Source organism: Synchiropus splendidus, chromosome 4, assembly GCF_027744825.2.
Source record: "Synchiropus splendidus isolate RoL2022-P1 chromosome 4, RoL_Sspl_1.0, whole genome shotgun sequence".
Lineage (NCBI taxonomy): Eukaryota > Metazoa > Chordata > Actinopteri > Syngnathiformes > Callionymidae > Synchiropus > Synchiropus splendidus.
This window is the reverse complement of record NC_071337.1, coordinates 29,191,966-29,212,357: the sequence shown is the minus strand read 5'-3', so window position 1 is coordinate 29,212,357 and position 20,392 is coordinate 29,191,966. Positions and strand designations below refer to the sequence as shown.

Sequence of the window (20,392 nt, the reverse complement as noted above, 5' to 3'; positions counted from 1 at the left end):
CCATACAATGCTTAACAGAGTTGCACATCTATTGCACACCGATGGCGTTGTATCTTGACTGCGCAAAAAAATAATAGCTTTTTTTTGGGCGACTTTGAACTTAAATTTTATTTATTTGTTTATGCTTCATAAAAAAACTAAATTAAAATTGTGTTTATTTTTTGATCTCGTTCAATTTTCTAGTGCGCGAATCAGGGGTCTCGAGCGCACCTGATCGAGACGCCTCTTTATTTTTGTTTTATTGCTGGATAAAGTTGGACTGGAAAAGAGCGGGTGAAGGAGAGGGCGAGGAAGAGAGAGGGGGGAGACACCAAAAACGCAACACGTATCCGGTGGGCGAGAGAGAGAGAGGCAGGGAGAGCGAGAGAGAGACGCGGCACAGGAGCGAGCGGAGGGTGAACGTAGAGGGAGACGAAAGAAGGGTGACGCGCTGCACACTCGCACTCGACATCGCGCTTGAAATCTGGAATAATGAGGACCCTTTGGATAATTTTGTCGCTCGGCTTGGCCGGCATCCTGTCCGGGGGAAAGGTAAGTTTCCATGCAACTTAAAACCCTGATGAAATGTATACACTCCGGAGGGGGCTTGCGTCGAGGCAACTTCAGATCTGTGTACGTTCGTAACCCCCCGGTAGTAACGAACCAACGCGCTGTGTTCGATCGTCGGAAACTAAATCTCTGCAGCTGCCTCACCTGATCAACGCGAACTCTTTTAAAGGGACACGGGTTCGCTCTTGCAAGAGCCTTCGATGCGTTAACTGAGGATTCGCGCTGTCAGTGTTCGCTCGTGAACCAGATGCTCTGCAGTAACTTTGCTTCATATTCACTCAGCTCTAGACTTGGGTGGTTTTCGAGCTCGCATGGTCACGATTTATGGTCCCAGAAAGCATTCGGTTTCTTCCTGAAACTACGAGTTGGAAAATCGTATTTTATGTGTTAGTCTATGTTACCCTCTTGGTAATATCTCAGCTGAGAACATGGTTGTTTAAACAGAATATTTTTTTATAGAATATGTCTGGTGTCCGCGCGGAATTCTGATTGAGTTTATGTTGACTTTTTTACTCAAGAAAAAATCCTCCATCATCCATTCACAAACGCAAGTGAAGCGTAGGCATGATACAAGCGTCGACATTGAAACGCCAAAATATGCAACACTAAAAGTCATGCAGTCTAAAGTACAAACGGTTTTTATGATTTAAAATGACAAACCAACGTGACAAATGATAGAAGACATAACCAACTTTATCTTGAAAAGATGCTGACCTAGCTTAGCTTCCTAGCTAGCTTGACTACATCTGCTAACTGTGTTGATCTTCAAAGTGTGTTCCAATTCACTTCAGTCTTCACAGCACCCTCTCGCCAATGACTCTTTTGCACCCTCAATGTGAGTGAGTGCCATTGTTACATATAATTATTTAAAAATTTCGTTCTGCCATAAAAGTATTCTCTGTTAATGAAAATAAAATACAGTCTTTGACAGGCAAAGTCTGATATTTACAACTAGCCAAAACGTCTTTTAGGCCGGCATCCTGTCCGGGGGAAAAAGGGTCTTTCTCCCAAACTACTGATGCAGTCTATGTGTGATCTATGTGTGATTCAGTGCTCCAAAGTATGACTGAAATACTGCACTGGCAAAGTCGGTTACGTAGTGGCATGAAGTGGCTATTGAACCCTGTTGTTGCCTAACCTTGTTTGCAGGCCATAATACACTCTACATACACTCTAATATTTCGTTGGACCGCCTTTAGCTTGGATTACAGCACACATTCGCTGTGGCATTGTTTCGATAAGCTTCTGCAATGTCACAAGATTTATTTCCATCCAGTGTTGCATTCATTTTTCACCAAGATCTTGCATGGATGATGGTAGAGTGATGGTAGAGACTTCTCCAGCACATCCCAAAGATTCTCAATGGGGTTAAGGTCCCTGAACCAGTCTTTCACAATTTGAGCCCGATGGTTCCTGGCATTGTCATCTTGGAATATGCCCGTGCCATCAGGGAAGAAAAAATCCATTGAGGGAATAACCTGGTCATCCAGTATATTCAGGTAGTCAGCTGACCTCATTCTTTGAGCACATGATGTTGCTGAACCTAGACCTGACCAACTGCAACCCCATACCTATTTGCTTAGTTAAATCCAGGTGGTGACTTTTTTTTGGCCAGGCAGTGTAAGAGGGCAGTTTTGATAACGCAGGTCTACTTAGAAGTGTTGCGATTCTGTTGGAAAAGGATTCTAATGAGTTAAAATCGCGCTTGACTGATGTCTGACGTCGCTGTGGTCTCTGATAAGAAGGAAAGTTTTCTTCTTTTCCTTGACATATTTTGTTTGTTTGGCCCCCCCAACTGTTGACTGTGGTGCAGACGTTTCTTGAACACAATCCCTCATGCATCCCTTCCCTTGTTGCACACAACTTCCTGTAAATGTTTAATGATTTTAATTTAGATTCTGCCTCTTCACCGCCACCCCTCACTGTCTTCGACATCTTGCTGAGTCTGCTGTAGCTGGCAAATTGGCCTGGTTGTTGGAATGACATATTTTGGCACTTTGGTGTGCTGCCCCGGTCTTTGTTGTCCCCCCTGTTGTTTCTCAGTGGGTTGTGACTAGTCGCTTGGCACTTTGCCTCCTCTTCTGTTCGAGCTGGATGTCCAATTAGCTGATTCAGACACAGTTGTTTTAATGACTCATTGTTTTTGGACGAGGTCACCCCAGGCTACTGTTTGTTTTCTATGTAACCCCATTCATCATATTGTCACAATCCACTCTACACACCGGTTCAGTACTAACTTATCCAGACTTGAATTGTAATGTTAGCCATATACTTGGACCACAATGTTGTACACAACATAGCAAAAAAAAAAAATCCATCCACAAACACGAAAGCCCAATGTGATCACTGTTGGAAAAAAAAGAAAGAAAACAGTTTAATAACCTTGAAGTCATGCAACTTGCTTCATCGGTGGCTTCAAATGTACGATAGCTTTCATTCCTTTTGCTGTTTTGCAAGCTATGCCAGGGTTTTAATGTCAGGCACCTGGTATGTATTGCTGTGCTGGCCTCTGAAGTCTATTATGCGAGGTTAAAATTTCATCATACCTGCCAAAATTCACTTGTATCACATTCCAGCTTCAACCCCACACACCTCTTTGTTGACAAAAAAAAATGTTGACCCATTGTGTCTGTTGGGTCAGAATGTCTGAAGTCTTCAACTCATTTGGGGCACGTGGAACCTAGCCTGTTCACGTGTTGAGTTTGTTGAAGGCAAAAATGGAAAAGCACTGAGGCAGCCCAGAACTCTGTCGAGCAGCTCGTGTCACATGACTTTACCACCAACACGATACAGATTTTAACGGACACATACATTTACTTCTGGTCAGAGCTTTTTCACCAGGACCACTGACTTCACCGTCTCAAAACTACCCCACAAAGAGTCCTTCAAAGATTTCCTGGTTTAGTGAAACTCAGTTCTCAGTCCCATTTTCAACGTGTCCTGCAAGGTACAACAGTTCATAACTTGTAGCTATTTGACTAACCTCCTGGTCGTGAAACATTTTGCTCTCCAAACACAATGACACAGAGAAACCTATCAGCCCCACTTTGTGCCAACCAATGTCAGCTTGGCTGTTATCAACGTCCCCTGAACGCCTCGCTGGAACTAGACATGTGACATTGATTTCCAATATTGGCACAGACAACTGGTTGGTAATCTGCTGGAGGCTCAACTTTGTTTCTTTTAATTACCCAATCAAATCACATGCTCGCCTTCTGAAGTGGTAAAAGCAGATTTACAAATCGCTTCACATCTCAACAGAGAACCTTTCATTTTACATCCCAATTAGCTCATGCAAGAAAACTTCCACAGCATTCTGTGTGAGGTCTTGGCAAATACTGAATACTGTTTAGCAGAATGGAAGTTTTTCTTTTTTTCAATGAGGTCAACATAATGAGTGCTTCATGGCGATGACCTGCTTTTACACTTTTCCCTGTGCGTTTTTAGGTAAACGCACAAGTGGAAATTGTGAGAAACTCTGCGGAGGGGGACGGAACATTTCAGAAAGGGTCCTTCTTTAGTGAAGAATGCTTGCCAGATGTTGGGGTGTGTAATTTGTGTCATGTTTTGTTGGAAAGTTTGGGTGTTGCTCCCTATTATTTTAGTGATTTATGCTCTGGCCATAAAGAAAAATGTGAAATTCGCTTTAAGTCAAATGTAAAATGAATTTTCTCTTTAGGTCAAAGAGTTAACCAAACATTTATGGGTTTTTTACTATGGTGTTCAATGGCGTGTCTGACACACACACACACACACACACACACAAAAGAGGCATACGCTCTGTATATAACCATTATATATATATCGCAAATGTTATCTGAAGTGCTATCATACTGCCGTTACTCATTTAACATGCTCAAAACTCTGAGTGCAGGTTCCAAGCCGAAAACTTGAAGCTTTTGATAGAATCTTCGCGATCGTTGCGATGATGCTTTTTCTCTGCTCCTGCTAAAGTTTCTTTTTCTTTGTTGTCTGCTGATGTGGTGATAATGAAATGAAAACCGTTGAGGTACAGGCTGACCTTCTGTTCAACTCGACTCTGCATTATCATGGACTTGCACTTTTCAAACAGCATCTGTACACATTGTTCTCTTTCAAAACAACCTTGCTTTTGTCATCCACACGATCACCTTCACCTGGGTTTCCCAGATACATGGCCTTTGGAGAGTATGACTGTATCTTATGGTTGAGAGGTTAAATCACGAAAATCCTTGAATCTTTTAAGCTATCATCTGTCAAACTGAACAAGGATTTCTCCTACAAGGATTTATGTCATAAAAATCTTAGCTATTATGTGAGTCATTTCTCAAGCATTTTCACTGGCTGTCAAAATTCCATTTTGACTTGGGTTGGAAATCTGAGCAATAGCACGCTGCTAATAAGACTTACAGCTGGAAGACGTTCAACATTTACATAAAAGGGATGCACTGATAGATTGGCACTAACGTGAGAATCATTGCTATCGACTGATCGAAATTCCCCAAAAATGTTTTTAAAGTCCACTATTTATATTAATAGACGTTACGTCAAGAGGGAAGTGGACAGATAAATTGCCATTCGTAAAATTCGAACAATGAAAATAGCATTATTAGAAGGCTATCCCAGTTAAATCTGTCCGCATTTCCCTGAAAGTACCTCTCAAAGTGCCCCTTATTGATGGTGACCGCTTGTCTTACTTGGCCATACATGAGGAGGATGAAAAAGAGGAGTCACTTGTCAGGTGTCATCTACCTATTCAGAGGAAGCTACCAGTACTCACTGCAAAAACATTGGACTCATTTATTATTGGAAACACAGTTATGCATTATTAAGTTTTGCATTGTGGGTGATTCAGTCTCTTCATGGTTCATGAGTTTTCTTATTTTGTATAGAGCTGAATGTATCCAGTTTTGTTGTTTTGCATTTGTGTAGGGTTTTGTGTTATGGTCTGACATCTCCCCATGTCGATTTTGACAGAAGTTATTGGCCATGTGTTTTTTTCTATTTTGAAGTGTCTGTTTTGTACTTCTGCTTTTTATGTAACCAGAGAGCAATTGGTAAAAATAATGGTAGTAATATAGCAGTAGTAATGGGCTCTTGGCACGCCTGTAATATGTACTGTAGCACACTAGCACATTAAACAATAGGAACAGAAACACCATGTGTTTTATGCTATACTCATCATTATTTGTTGTCACACATCTCTCTGTACACCACTGGATCACTCCTCATGAGCACACTTCAGTTCATTTGTCTTTCAGTAAAAACATAATCTGTGACAAGAGTGGCTCACAAGGTTGGGTCGTGGGGATACAGCCTGCAGAATAGGCCCAGAGTGTCCTCTCCTCAGAACCTTCTCCAGCTCTTCTGGATGAATACCAAGGTGTTCCTTGGTCATCTGAGAGACCTAGACTCTCCAATGTATCCTGGGTCAGCCCCAGGGCTTCCTTATAGTTGCCAGCTGTTGCTTGGGTGGTGCGTGAGAAACATGATCTGGCTTCTCTCCATGTGGAAGAGCAGTTGTTCTACTATGAGTCCAAGCCAGATGACTGTGCTTTTCACCCTACCCATGTCCCCAAGGATCTCTGCTCAAAGCCTCAAGCTAACCTTGACATGGTTTGTAATGTGTATTTTCATTGACACATTATAAACCATTGTGGTGTGTAATTTTATTCTATTGCACTGTATAAAGTGCAAATGTATCTTTGGTTTATTGTAGTTCAGGCTGTATTTCTGATCAAAGCATGTCTGTGTGCCACTCTCAATTATTTTTGCCTGAGATGAGTAAATCCATTTCCCTTTAGATTTTTTTTTTTACAGAGCAAATTATATACATGTCACGGATCGCAAGGGAAACTTCCTCAACTGTGATGCTTTCTAATAACTCAACTCTAATTTTGAATTGTCACTTCAAGATGTCACTTCAACATTTAAGATGATGGTGATTTCAGTACATTACAAGTCTTTTTCTGTTGAGATCAGTGGCTATTGAATGAGGGACCTGTGTCTTTTTTGATTATGGTAAATGTGCATCAATTTGAGTCTTCAGTTTAAGGCCCTAAAATGTCCATTTCTTTCTGTTCTTTTTGTGTTTGGTGCAGTAAGAATACAAGAGAGACCAGCATTCAGAAATCTTATCGAGGTAGCGTTTAAACTCTTACCTTGTTAAAATGCTTGTCACAGTGAAAGTGCTATTTAACTTTGACAATTTATGGACCGTATTGATACCACTTTCATTTTATGTTATCTATATATCTCCTATCTTTCTCAGGAAGTTATGTAACTTAAACCAAAAAATAGCTAACCAGATAAAGCAAGTGAAAAGACAGTGCCATGTGGATCAGTGGAAGTCAGATGCTGTGCCAAAGCCTCTCCTGCTGTATATTTAATGAAGCTCCTTTATTTTGCATTAACCTAGAACTCCTCAAACTGTAAACACACCTCCGTGCTCTTGTGTTTTGACTGCGACCCTCGAAGAGCCACTGCTTTTTCGGATTCTTTCTAAACATGCCACTGAAACACATGGGAACACTTTATTGTTGTTGTTTTTAGCCCACCTCCTCGCTTGTGTCCGACCCTTCAGGGAGCGCATTCATTCGGGTCTCTGTCTGCCAAACATTACGCAATCACTAATGGACTCAACAGAAGGCAGGAGGAGATGCTGCTGGACCTCTGAAAGCACAACCAACCCCCTTTTCATGAATTTATCCGTGGAGGCATGAACTGTGTAACTTTACTTGTGCACAAATAGGAACCCTTCTGGCTTTCCATATTTCTGCCGCCTGCCATGACCCGACAAAGTCATGTCACACAGGTTCAAGACTATTATATGAATAGCTTCTTTATTGAGCTCCTTTTTTGTGTTGCCCACATGCGATCACACGTTTGGGGCTGCTCTCTGGGAAACTGGCACGACTTTAAAATTTGGCTCCAACTGATTTATAAATTCAGTCTTTAAACAATGTCCAGAGCAGAGCCCAGTATGAAGACCAAAACTCAGTTAGTTGAAAAACAAAAAAACAACATCTCAGCCTTGACTGGAGCGTGGCCTTTTAGGTGTTATCCATGGCTTTGATTATCATGAAGCATTAAGGGGATACGTGTTGTACACAGCGCTACAGGGTGGCCGTGTGACACGCTGTCTCCTTCTTTAAGTTTACCTGGTAATTTCTCGATTGAAACTCTTATTATTTAGTTATTTAGGGTGGAATAACATAACCTAAAATTAAGTTACGACCCTCTGATCCGCGTCCGTTAGAAAAGCTTAATAATAATAACAATAAAAACCCATTGTAATTTGACAGCATTTATTGCGCCAAAACTCATTTGGCTCAAAAATGAAACCAGTATGTCATCAAATTAATTTCCATGTTTTGGGGTCTCAACTGACTGAACGCGACACCATTTTTCAATGTTAGTACCAACTCAACTTAGTACCCCCAAAAGGCTGATCTGAAAATCTGTTGTTAAATATCCTCAAAATTGCTGTTTGTGTGTGGGGAGTTGCTTTCACTCCCACCGCTCTCTCAAAAAAGTCTCACACACCAGAATACACACCAGGTTTAAAAGATATTTAGTGTGTAGCATACCTTCCTGTGGGTTGAAGTTGTGCCTGTTTGTAGCCAAATGTTTAAAATACCCTGTCATTTCCAGCCACCAGGGCATAAGGAAAACACATTAGGGTGATGTGGCAGCTGAGGAAAGGGAAAAAAGTCACAGAGCGGCAGCCACAGCTCTCGACTTGCTGACGCTAAAACCAACCTCCCCCCAAAAAACTAGACGTGTTTGTAACCACTTTGGAGTTTGTTTTGATGCTAGGTACTTCAGCCTCTGAGGATTCTGATACTGAAAGAGATTAATGAATTTACCTAGACATCCAAGGTAATCTACACCAAATGTTTTCCCTGCATGACTTTACAAGAGGTTAAAGTCATGCAGGGTTTATTTTAATTTTGCAACCTGCCTTTCTGTAGATTCTGCAGTACAACACTACAAGTCAGCAGTGTTAAATGATACACACTTTCATATGACCCTAAACAAACTATTATCTTGTTGTTTTTTTTTTTTAATGACGTTTTCCTTTTATCCTCAGTGTGCTACTACATTTTCTTTTTAGGTTTAGTAAACAGCCCTGTGGCAGGTTGTCTATTTTCCCTCCCCAATTTTTACTGCCTGCTGTTAGTTTGGCAGGAGGCTGTTGTAGTGAAAGAACAGGAAAGAACATGAGAAGGGGTGATTGGTGCGATGGGAAGTGGGAACTGTGTCTGTCTGCCAGGACCTGTCTGGGGCTTTGAGGTGTTAAACATGTCTAACATGTTGGGGGTTTCTCTGCTGGTGATCCTTAACGCAGAGATGGATTTTTCAAGCTCATCCTTCCTCTCTTTCCTGCTCCTTGACAATGTATTTATCATCTAAACAAAATTGTCTGCACACTCAACTGTCGTTTCATAAACAGCTTTATTCGTTTGAAATTGCTCCTCCAGCGGTATGAATACACCACTTAAATAAAGTGGATGGTGTGTGCTCGTTCAAGGACATTACATTGTTGGGAGTCAAATATGCGCTGGCATTTTCATAAGAATGTGACAGGCTCTGATCTTTTCCTGAAAGGAAAAGATCAGACCAATCGAGGAGATGGCTGGCCTTTGTTGTTTGAGCAGGACAACAAAAAACATTGGAACCTAATTAAGATCCTTTCATAACTTTGAGTGATTTTACTAGCAGACGTCAAGGGTCCCAGGACCTCCTTGGCAGAGGTAACTAAGACTGTTTTAAATACACTCAGTTGCCCAACAGTTAAAACAAAAAATGTCCAAAGAGACAAACAATAATTTGTGAATGAAACTTCATGAAGTCTCATTTCAAAGCCCACTAGCTGGAGCTCACAGGGCAAGGTCAGGGAAATATTTACATACCGGTAGCATGTAGTGGGGCTCCAAGTTACAGAGAGCACTCGACGGAAGACATTTTCTTCCTCCACTGAGAAAGGCTGGCCATCTAGCCCAGTGAAATGACTTATATTTGCTTAGCTTTCTGCGCATAGTGGGGCACTGTGTGGGCTGTGCTAACTGCTGCCTGACTAACTATACTAGTACTACTATACTAGTGGTATTCTATTTATTTTCTGCTGTGAGCCCCGAATCTCGCCCCACTCTGTCAGGTGCTTATTCGTTAAATTACATATGAAATTGATTTTGTTGAAGCCATTTAACATGCTTTCCCCCAAAGCATTTTTGTTGGATGTTTTGCGGGATGAAAACTTTACATTCCAGACCGTATAAGTATTGGCATTCAGCGATCGCATCCTTTTTTATCAGCTGGTCATGACTGGTGTTTTTTTCAATTTTAGATCCAAAAACATTTTTTGGGAGGGAAATTGTTGTGAGTTAGATACACTTTTTGGTGTTCGCTGTTTATTTAATCATGGTAAAACAGTTTTGTAGCACAGTAGCCGTAGCTGTTGAGTTGCTCATGTGATGTCACTGAAAAAGATATTTTCAGTGTCTGCACATGATGCCTACTTTAAATCCCATCATTGTGGCTGGTGCCTCACTGAATTTCTTGTTGGGAAGCTAAATGCTGCCTGTGAAACTGTTTGCTCTTGTACAGACAAAGGTCCATGCACCAAATGTCTTCCATATGTATGGTTTCCTAAAGCAAAAAAAGCATGTCAAGTAATGACGTCAGCTAGGTTTTTCCCCATTTAACTCAGAAAACTGCTGTGGAAAACAGCATGCCACATTTAACACATCTGCTCTCGCTCATATTTATGAGAGTGTTTTATTGTCTTTAAAGGCACTAAATTGATATCTGCAGAGGCGTAGCCCAGCGCTGAGAACTGTGCTCTGATCTGTCTGCACTTCTTCGATCAACACGACACAAAAAAAGCTCAAGAATGAAATCATGCTTTTTATATTGGGTGTATCAGCCAAATAGGCTCCACAAAGTCTAATTTGATGTTGTTGTTGTTTTGTTTGTTTAGTAAGACAACCATGACAACGTCTGTTTCGACTTGGGCTGTCCTCAAAGTCTGAAACAGGCACTCAGAATGTACTGTCTCCAGAAAATATGAAATGAGATTATTAGTCTTCAACAGTGTTCCCTTCACAATTAAAGCCACCCATAGACCAGATCTGATCAAAATACTGTGTGGTCCACATGATGTCAGAGTGAAACTATAAAATCAATAACTCTACAATAGAAAACTATTCATCATCACTTGAGCTGAAAAAGAAATAAAATAAATTGTATGCACTTATTTCCCCCCCTTTTTGTTTAAATGTTTGTTCAGTTACGTATTTTTAGCAACTGGAATATTTGTGAATATTTTGTCCACTAAAACAGACAACTTCACAGACTTGACACGGTTGGTTGGCCAAAACTCCGATTGTTAATCTTAATCGACGGTTAGGATAGTTGCTGTTCAACCAGTGCAGAATAAACAAGAAAAGCACTGCAGACCACCGACTCATTTCCACCCATATAGCGATTTTCATCCCAAATTATTCTCCAATATTTATTTTATCTGCATGATTACTTTTCAGCAATTGAAATATAATCTCATATAATACTGAGTCACTTGTTAATGCAAAACTCACTTCTAATATTATTTGGGAATGAGTTTTAGAAACATGTCATTCAGTCATTGGCGCATATTCAATGCTTGTCCACCTTGTTTTTACATCACCCATTTGGCAATTCAAGAAGTAATATTTGTGTGTTTGTGGAATCCCTGTGGATTTGCCAGTGCATTTCCTTTTCCCCAAACATATTCGCAGTTGTGACTGTTTTCAAATAGGCTTATTTCCTTCAGTGCACCCTAGAGGTAATGTCGTTGTTTCATGAAGAGACAACTCTTCGAATTTATACACGTCACTGCTCATTTATATTAATCACAGAGGATTAGGTAGAATGGGGAGTCGTCCAGAATAATGGCGAAGAAGAGAGTGCAACCAGGATGGAGACCACTGTGTTGTCAGAGTAGTAAGGAGAGTGAAAAAGGAGCTTTGTGGGACAGTAGTCAAGAGATGAGATGGTCATTGGGAGTGACTCTGGAAGGACAAGATCAGAAATGAGTATTTCAGAGGGACGGCTCATGTTGATAATTTTGGAAACAAAGTTAGGGAGACCAGATGGAGAGGAGTGTTTGCCATAGTCTGCTGGCAGTAGAAGAAGAGGAAAACAACCAAAGAGGTTCACGGATGTGGTGAATGAGGACATAGGTTTAGGTGAAGAACTTACAGTGGCAACCGCTGCTGAGAAAGGACTGGATGATGTGAGCCTTTAGGAATCCCTCCTGGTGAAAGGTTTTTCCGTGCTAAATAGCCTGGAAGTATGAAGTCTCTTTTTCGTGAAAGTTTAATTCCCAGGCGATTTTTTAGATTCAGCAATATCCGACTGAATTGAGGTTATAATGCTCATTACTTTGTTATGATTTGAAGGCTTTCCAGACCCCAGATCAGAGACCAGATGTTTCTTAGTTGAGCCTTTTTCCCCTTCCACGCAGTGAAGATGTCATCAGACCCATCCAGACAGTGACTCATGCATGAGACTAAATGGACTGAAAGTGATGAGAATACAAGCAGAAGGCACGTGGATCATTGGATTGACACAGTGTGTCTAAAAATACCTTAAGATTTATATTTCCATGCGGCTTTTCCAAAAATGAGGAGACAAAGGTTTTTGACAAAGTCAAATACGCACTGATTTTTTTTTCTGCGCTTTGACTTTAAACATCGAGGAAGCTCGCATTTCCAAACATACCAGAATAAAACAAATTAAAGGAAATAAAAATATTTGTAAAAAACTAAAACCCAAATGGCTACATTGGCCAAGTGATGTCAGCACAGCTTAACTGTCAAGATATTCACTGCATTTCCAGATTTTAAAAAGCTCAGCTCAAAGTAGAACATACGTTTAGTGCCCAAGTCCCAAGAGAAAGCCTCATCGCACCACCCACTGCCTCTCTGCCAGTGCTGGGAGTATGATCACAGGCACTGATGTGGTGATTCTACCGAGCGAGTTAATCTTTACTAATACTCTGTGAACGCCCATCTGTGATCTCAACTGTGAACGCTTTCAACAGACCAGCACATCATTTCAGTAAACCACCAAGAAAGTGTGGAAAATCGAGGACTCCTCTTCGGAGCAAGACAGTATGTATGATGGAAAATGTCTTTAAGAATCCTTCCATATCTTTTAGTATCATTCAGCTGCAGCTGGAATTATTATTCATCTGAACCTACCAAATCACTTTCTCTTGCACAGTACATTGCCGTTGATATTTATTAGTAAGTACACAAGTCCTGATAAATGACATTAGATATCCTCTATTTTGGCCCACAGTGACAACAGTGACAAACAAAAAGTGAAAGTGAAAAGACTGATGAAAGACTGACACAACGAACATCAAAGATGTCCACGTGGCATCAGCATACATGGGCTGGGCAACTTATCGTACACGTATCCCATCAAAAATAATCACCACAATAAGAATTGTGTGTGTCACAATATATTCGATGAACACACTGCACTCTTGCTGCATTGAACTTGCATACACAAATATGATGAAATGATGACAGCGCCCCATGCTCTCCAACTCCGCTGTGTTTGACACTTCTCGTGTCCTTTGTTTTTGGCAACCTTAAATTGTAATAGCAAATGAGTCACTGTTGAGCATATTGTTGTGCTATTAGCGTGTTGAATGGTGTTGTTTTATTTAAGGGGTGTGACGTTTAACCCTGCCTCAGCGCGTACCGTACAGAGGAATGACGCCACCAGATACAGTGTGTGACTGCCTCTGTCCTCTGCATCTCAGCGTGACCGCTCGCAGGAAAATGGTGTTTACCTGTTTGAATCAGACATGAGTTTTGTATATTTGTACATAATTGTTTGTACGCAGTAAAGTTAGATTGAAATAAACTTGCCTTTCTGTGACGGTAAAAAAGTTGATGAGAGTCAGTGCAAGTTAACTGTCAATTGTTGAAGATAAGTACTGACATGCGTCACTTGTAGGAGGATTACATTCACAAAATGAAACTCTAGTTCCTGTCTATGTCCTCACAGCGAGTTGCACTTTTACACTCTGCAGCTGGCGAACACTATTTTCCTCTCAACAATATCTAGTCTTTGACAGGGACATCCACCAAGGTCACTTCTCTTTTAATCTACCCCTTTGCTACGGTGGAATTGCTTTGCATGGTTCATTGAAAGTAGCGCTGGCTGGCAAAGTGTGAAGTTTGATTACTTTGATGATTGTAATAATGTCTCCACGTAATTGCTGGGAGAGCATGGCCGCTTTGCTAAGCCTAAGGCTTGTCAAAGCTCTGGAGCTTTCAGCCTTTTTAAATGTTCCAAGAGGCTAGCGAAACCCAGAGGTGATGCCCGTGAGACCCAAGCTTATTTTCTCGAATCCTCTCTGCTTTAAGCAGCCTGGTGACACACCATGGTCCCCTTAAGTTTTTACTTACTGATGGTGAATAGACTTTTTTTCCTTTCAATTGACTGCTATGACATGGAAATCAGACTATTGTGGAAAATGCAAAGGGTATGTTTAAATGGTTGGAACACCAGTTCATGTCTTCATGGAAGCCAATAATTTGAATGCATCCAAATCAACATGTTTTTTTAACTGCTTGAAAGTGCTTGAAAAGTGGTCTCCATTGGCTTTTGTTGACTGATGACTCATCTGTTAAAGTTGAGTGAGGAGCTCAGTCACAGAAAAAGAGACACCATTGAATACATGTCAAGGCTGTCAACTAGTCACCCTCCATGGTTTTGATGCATGTGTGCACAAGGAGACAGGTTGCATGTGTCAGAAAGGCCTTCCACCAACCTGATAGACTTGAAAACACCAGCTTTTATCTTCATGACTAAACAGCCTCTTCTTGAATTTGATGTCATAATCCCATCATTCTATAATTCCAGCACAGACGTCATCTGCAGCTTTCATGTAATTTAGCTCATCATTATCATTGTGTGCAAGCTTTGATGTGCATGCCATGCTTTTTTTGCGTGTCCGTTACACTGCCATATACAGGTAAGGCAAATGAACTACGTCATTTCCATTGATTCCATGTGGACAGAGATTTATAGAGGGTTTTCACGGCGCGTCATCACTGCGTCGTCCTAGCCGGAAGCCTTCATGTTGGAGATCCTCTTTGTAAACCCCCCCAGACTGTGAATGGAGTGCCATGGAAAAATGCAAAATGAAACAGAAAGGCTCGTCGAAACGAGTTGGGAGTGACAGGACATACAGAGAGGGACTTAATGAACATGGAAATGCGCAACACTTGGAAGAGTTGAACTTAATTGGTGGTGCAGACCCGTACGAGTTGGCTCCGTCGTCGCAGGTGAACGGTGACCCGGACAGTCTGCCGTCGGTGACATATCCTGATATCGTCAATTACCCCGCTTAGTCCATACACCGCCGAGGACATGCAACGTCGCCGGGGTTTGGAGGCATATAACCAGATGGTGTGCGGATGGGTTAGGAAACTGTTATACCAAGTCATCCACGACATTTGCACCGTATATGAGAATTTTATTTTGAGTTTATGTGCTATTTTTAAATTTTGTGTGTGATAGCTTTTTAAGGGAATGTTCTGAAAACTGTGTGTGTTGGCATCAATAAATATGTTCTGATAAAAGCTCTGTGCAAATTAATATTCATTTAGGCTGTACTTTTTTGCAAAATATACGGACGTTTATCCACAGTTTTGCCACAAAGGTCCTGGTTCAGCTTCGCTAACCACAAGCGCCTCCTTTCTTCTGACAACTTCTGGCATTGTTCTCCTTGATTTGTAATAACTTTTGGAAGTCGATAAAATTCCAAATGTTTTTCACCATTGGAACAATTCGTACGATTAAACACGACCGCAATTCACCAGTTTTTCAAGGAAACACTGCAGAATCGCCTTCAGTACCGCTCTGTGCTGAGCATCTCCAACATGGCAGCTTCCGGCTTTGATGACGCGCCATGAAAACCCTCTATATCCTGTGTATATGCGACAGACCAAGGACCAGATCAGGAGATTTCCAGACGATAAACTGCTACTTTTTTCACTTGCTCTGAACCCTGCGGTTTCAGCAATGATGCTTGATGTATATAGTAGATATGGATTTTTATGGGCAAACAAGCTTCATACTGCCAAGATATTGTGTCTCGTCAAATTGAACCAATAAACACGCAGGTGTTTTATTAACATTAAATTTGCTGGTTTTGCCTGTGTGTCCTCCAGACTCTTACCGGCACTGCTCCAGTGTTCCCAGAGGTTCGCCTTGGGAATCACTGACTATCCTATGGCGTAGACTGCACTAAAACAGAAACATTTAACTCCTGTGGTTTGGATTTGATGATCCACCAAAAAAGATGAGGAGATTGCATGCTTCACGCTGAATGGCTTTAAGATAATGTTATTACATTGTAAAGTACAACTGGGTGGATACGTCTCAACTTTGAGTTTAGTAGTATATTTTTCCTCTCTGAAAGAAGTCTATTCATTGCATCCCATGACCTGAAGCTTAGTGAGTCATAATGCGAGTACAGTCACGTGACAAAACTAACTACTTGGTGTCCTTAATGTAAGGACCACCGCATTCGTCTCGACCGAATGCTTCGTATTGTTTAGATTTAAATGCTGCTCGACGTCATCGCACTTTTTAAGTGTGCAACAATGTGATCAAAAAGATTTGGATGCCAAGTTTGGTCAGGACAAAAGTGGAAAGCTGCTGGAGACGGATGTTGTGTGGTGGATTTGGACAACAACTTCTGAGTCTCCAAGCACAACACTTGCATATCCCAGTTTTACAGCATATTTGTTTATTTGTTTTTCTGGTTTGTGTGTCACACTCAAAAGTTTCTGCCAGCTACATCAATCATGCCTCGCCTCCACATTATTTCAAAACCTTGACCTGAAGCTTAGTAAGTCATAATGCGAGTACAGTCACGTGACAAAACTAACTACTTGGTGTCCTTAATGTAAGGACCACCGCATTCGTCTCGACCGAATGCTTCGTATTGTTTAGATTTAAATGCTGCTCGACGTCATCGCACTTTTTAAGTGTGCAACAATGTGATCAAAAAGATTTGGATGCCAAGTTTGGTCAGGACAAAAGTGGAAAGCTGCTGGAGACGGATGTTGTGTGGTGGATTTGGACAACAACTTCTGAGTCTCCAAGCACAACACTTGCATATCCCAGTTTTACAGCATATTTGTTTATTTGTTTTTCTGGTTTGTGTGTCACACTCAAAAGTTTCTGCCAGCTACATCAATCATGCCTCGCCTCCACATTATTTCAAAACCTTCACGCCGGAACAGTGCACATGCTGAACATGTCTTTCTGATTTACTCCATCTTCTTGCAATCCCTTGTGATGCCTCTCTGGAGACCACAGCATCCACAACCCATCTGTAAGGAGGTGATTAAGTAAAACCCGGAGCCCTGGGTGGAGCGCCAGTTGGCCAGCAGATTGTGTTGTTTCAGGAAAGCTAGTCTGCCGTCTTTATAAACCACACATTCTTACAGAATTACAGCAAAGGAAAAAAGTGGAAAAGACCACGTAAAAAACTGGCGCAAAGACTTGGCAGACCTAAAAGTCCATTTGAACTGCAAGGGTTGCCTAGTTGAGGTGGAGTTAAACAAAAAGTTGCCTCAAAGACTAATTGTTCTGTCCGTCATTTAGGGGCTTCAGGCCAGTTGATGCTTTTGAATATAAAAAAATAGAAAACACTTTACCTTGGTAGAAGTTAAGTACCTTGGATGCCAATATTTCTTGAGGGACCGTCTCCACTCCTGGGCCTCTACTCAGAACCACAAACTTTATGGTTAGAAGTGGCTGCACAGATTTTCTATACCTTTACTCTAGTGTTGTCTCTGAATCCATAACACATGATTTTCTCCCTCTTGTTCCTGTCCCTCCTGTTCATGTGATGTGTGTGTCAGTAACCCATTCCACCCACACAGCTCAATTGCCACTTAAATCTCTAAAAAGCAAATAAAAAGTAGCCAGTTCTTAGAGCCAGATACACAGTTTACTTACTGTAGCTCATTTGCAGCAGGACAGTCCAAACATAGACCACCTGCACATGTGTTCAGAGTTACACAGGCTTTGTCAGGACAATAACTCCTGAAAGACTGGTGCGATTGTTTCTGGAAGCTGAGGTTTCCAAAAACGTGTCGTGTAGTGACTGTTAATATACAGCAGCAGTGAAAGAGAGTGTATTGGAAAACATGTTTGGCGTGCAAGTTATATAGTGTTTATTGAGCTACAATGTGAACCAAAAAATATGATTTTATATCTGTGCCCAGGCTTGTTGGGCAATGAAATATGATCATACTCCCACTCATATTACTACCCATATTACGTCTTAGTAAAATGGTCTATAAAGCAATATTAGTTTGACTTTTTGTTCTGGAACTATTACTATTACTAACATTCCAGCTCAAAACACCTGGACATTGACTAGATGAGGAAATTGCAAGCGTTTTATTTACATTCAAGTCACAGCTCCGCCGTCGGTAACAGCACTGCACATTGAGTGCACTGACGTCATGCTACCTTCATTTACAGTTTATATGTGGATGTCTTTATAAATTTTGAAAACCATTGAAGAGCAACATTCTTTCTGTTGTCCAGCTGAACTTGGATCGTATCACCATCAAACGTCTTTTTTCCACCTTCGTCCCTCCCTCTCCCCCGCTGCTGCTGAACACTCACCACGCCTTCATCACCTCCAGACTGGATTACTGTAACAGCATTCTGTGGGGACTTCCTTCCTCCACCCGCCAAAGTGTGTACATAACTCAGTTGCCAGTCTACTCCCTCACTCCTGCTCCAGAGATCACATCACTCCTTTACTTCATCAACTCCACTGGCTTCCTGTTAAACACTGCATGGTCTTCAAGATCCTCCTCATCACCGACCAAATCTCTACATAACCTCGGCCCTTCATGCCTAACTGACCTTCTACAGCATCATTCCCCTACTTGTTGCCTCCACTCTGCTGATGTCACGTCTGGTCCGCCAACACACTCACATCTTTCAAAGGTCGACTCAAAACCCACCTTTTCACAGTAGCTTTTGAAAACTAACTGTAAAGTATCTTTGAGTAGCTGAGAAAAGCGCTGTATAAAACTGATGTATTATTATTACTATTATCAATATTTCTACTTGTATAAAAACAAGATACTGCTTGCTTCTTTGTAAAACAAAACACTAAAGTGACATTTTGTCAGATGCTTACAACACTGATGATGAATGACTTCCAGAGATTACCACCAAATTAAAGCAGTCCTCCTTATTTACTCATTCTTTACTTTCTTACTCAGGTTCAAATCTTTTGTTTATCTCTCGGCTGACCAACTGAGGACCTATAATCCAATTGTTTTTAGCAGGCAGCTGGTGGTCAGTTGGTTCATGAGTTCAATGTTTACTTCAGTCTCCTCTCTTCCAATAATATGAAGTGCCGCTGACATTTCCACTACTTGCATAGCATCAACACTTACTTATGTATCATTTGGTCATACATCTTAGAGAGAAAGAAAAGGAGCAGAGTGAAGAACAGTACTGTCATAAAGCAGGTGTGGTAGTACTGTTCTCAACATGTTTATTATATACAATGTTGACATGTTTTCATTCTGCTGTTTATTATGTGCTTTTTCTATGTGAGCTGTATTAAAACCCTCTGATAGTTAGTCGATTTCTGTTTATACTCCATGATATGGTGATGTCTATTAAAATAAAGTAATACTTCAGTTAATCTGACTCTCAGATGTCATTAAAAATATAGATTTAACAATTTAGGTCAGGCAAATTAGCCTTGAGGCTCAATTAACTACATTTCTTTATGTCTGTACAACCTTACATTAGTATGAACATTACTGTTTTTTATAGAATATTAAAAACATTTTCCATGTCAGTCCATATGTTTTCATTTTTACATCTTTGCCAGTCTTTATTCACTGACTCACAGAGCTGATGCTGTAGTTTGTGTGAAGCCAGGCTTGTATGCTGGAACACTCACCAGCTAGTGCTCAGGATTACCTCTGATAATGGGATCAGAGATCACCACCTGCTGCTTGTTACTTTATCATTTGAAGATCTCACTTCACTGGTATGACTCACTGTTTCACCCAAATATCCTGCTTCTTGCTTTTTGTTCTCAGAGCTGTGTATTTAGTCTGCAAAATTGATGGTGGATTCCTTGTCTGTCTTCCCTAACCTTTCTGATACTCGTGTTTGGAGAACAACCCTCTGCTGTTCGACTTTGTCTCTGACCACTCTACTGTGCCACATACCATTGGTGTGCTTACCTCTCCTTAATCTAGCATCTGGTGGCCTTCCTACCTCCAAATCTTCTTAACCGAAGACTTGGATCTGAATTTCATTGCTACACTGGGATTTAACTCGATCAGCCAATGGAGCCATGCAGTCATGTGCCTCCTTCCATGCATCCATACGACTGCCATATCAACTGCTTTGTACACGACATGGCTTTCAATTTGTTGAGTTCTTGTTGAACTAATAACCATCAGACCCCCCTGGAAAACATTCACATCTGTTATGACCACAAAATATATATTTTAAAGACTTGTGTTGTCTGTTTAGTTTTATGATAATTTTGGTTTCTCTTTCTAAAGCTTGTCCAAGATCAGCATGGCATGACATGAAAAGCAGGAATCCCCATTTAATAAATGAATTAGGGCTGCAACAACTATAATCGACTGAATTGGTGGCATCATCAGTCTAAATAATCATATTGCAGCCCTAAAATAAATATGTAAAAGTGAATCTGAAAACATGTACTGACTATTATACAGTGACTATGGAGACTTCAAACGCTTCTGATGGCTCTCAGCTGGGT

The 20,392-nt window shown here is 41.0% G+C and overlaps 1 protein-coding gene across 2 annotated transcripts in view; it reads left to right on the top strand.

Moving 5' to 3' along the window:
• The first annotated feature begins 338 nt into the window (after window positions 1–338).
• The window catches only part of sdc2 (syndecan 2), a 40,476-nt gene continuing 20,422 nt past the window's right edge, over window positions 339–20,392 (top strand). Inside the window, exon 1 of one of the 2 annotated variants that reach the window (XM_053861783.1) lies at window positions 339–531. In XM_053861783.1, coding sequence (XP_053717758.1) covers window positions 472–531 — 60 coding nt within the window. In that variant the 5' untranslated portion in view covers window positions 339–471. Of the gene's footprint in view, window positions 532–1,525; window positions 1,544–20,392 lie in introns of those variants that run through there. The other variant, XM_053861784.1, reaches the window with a different exon arrangement.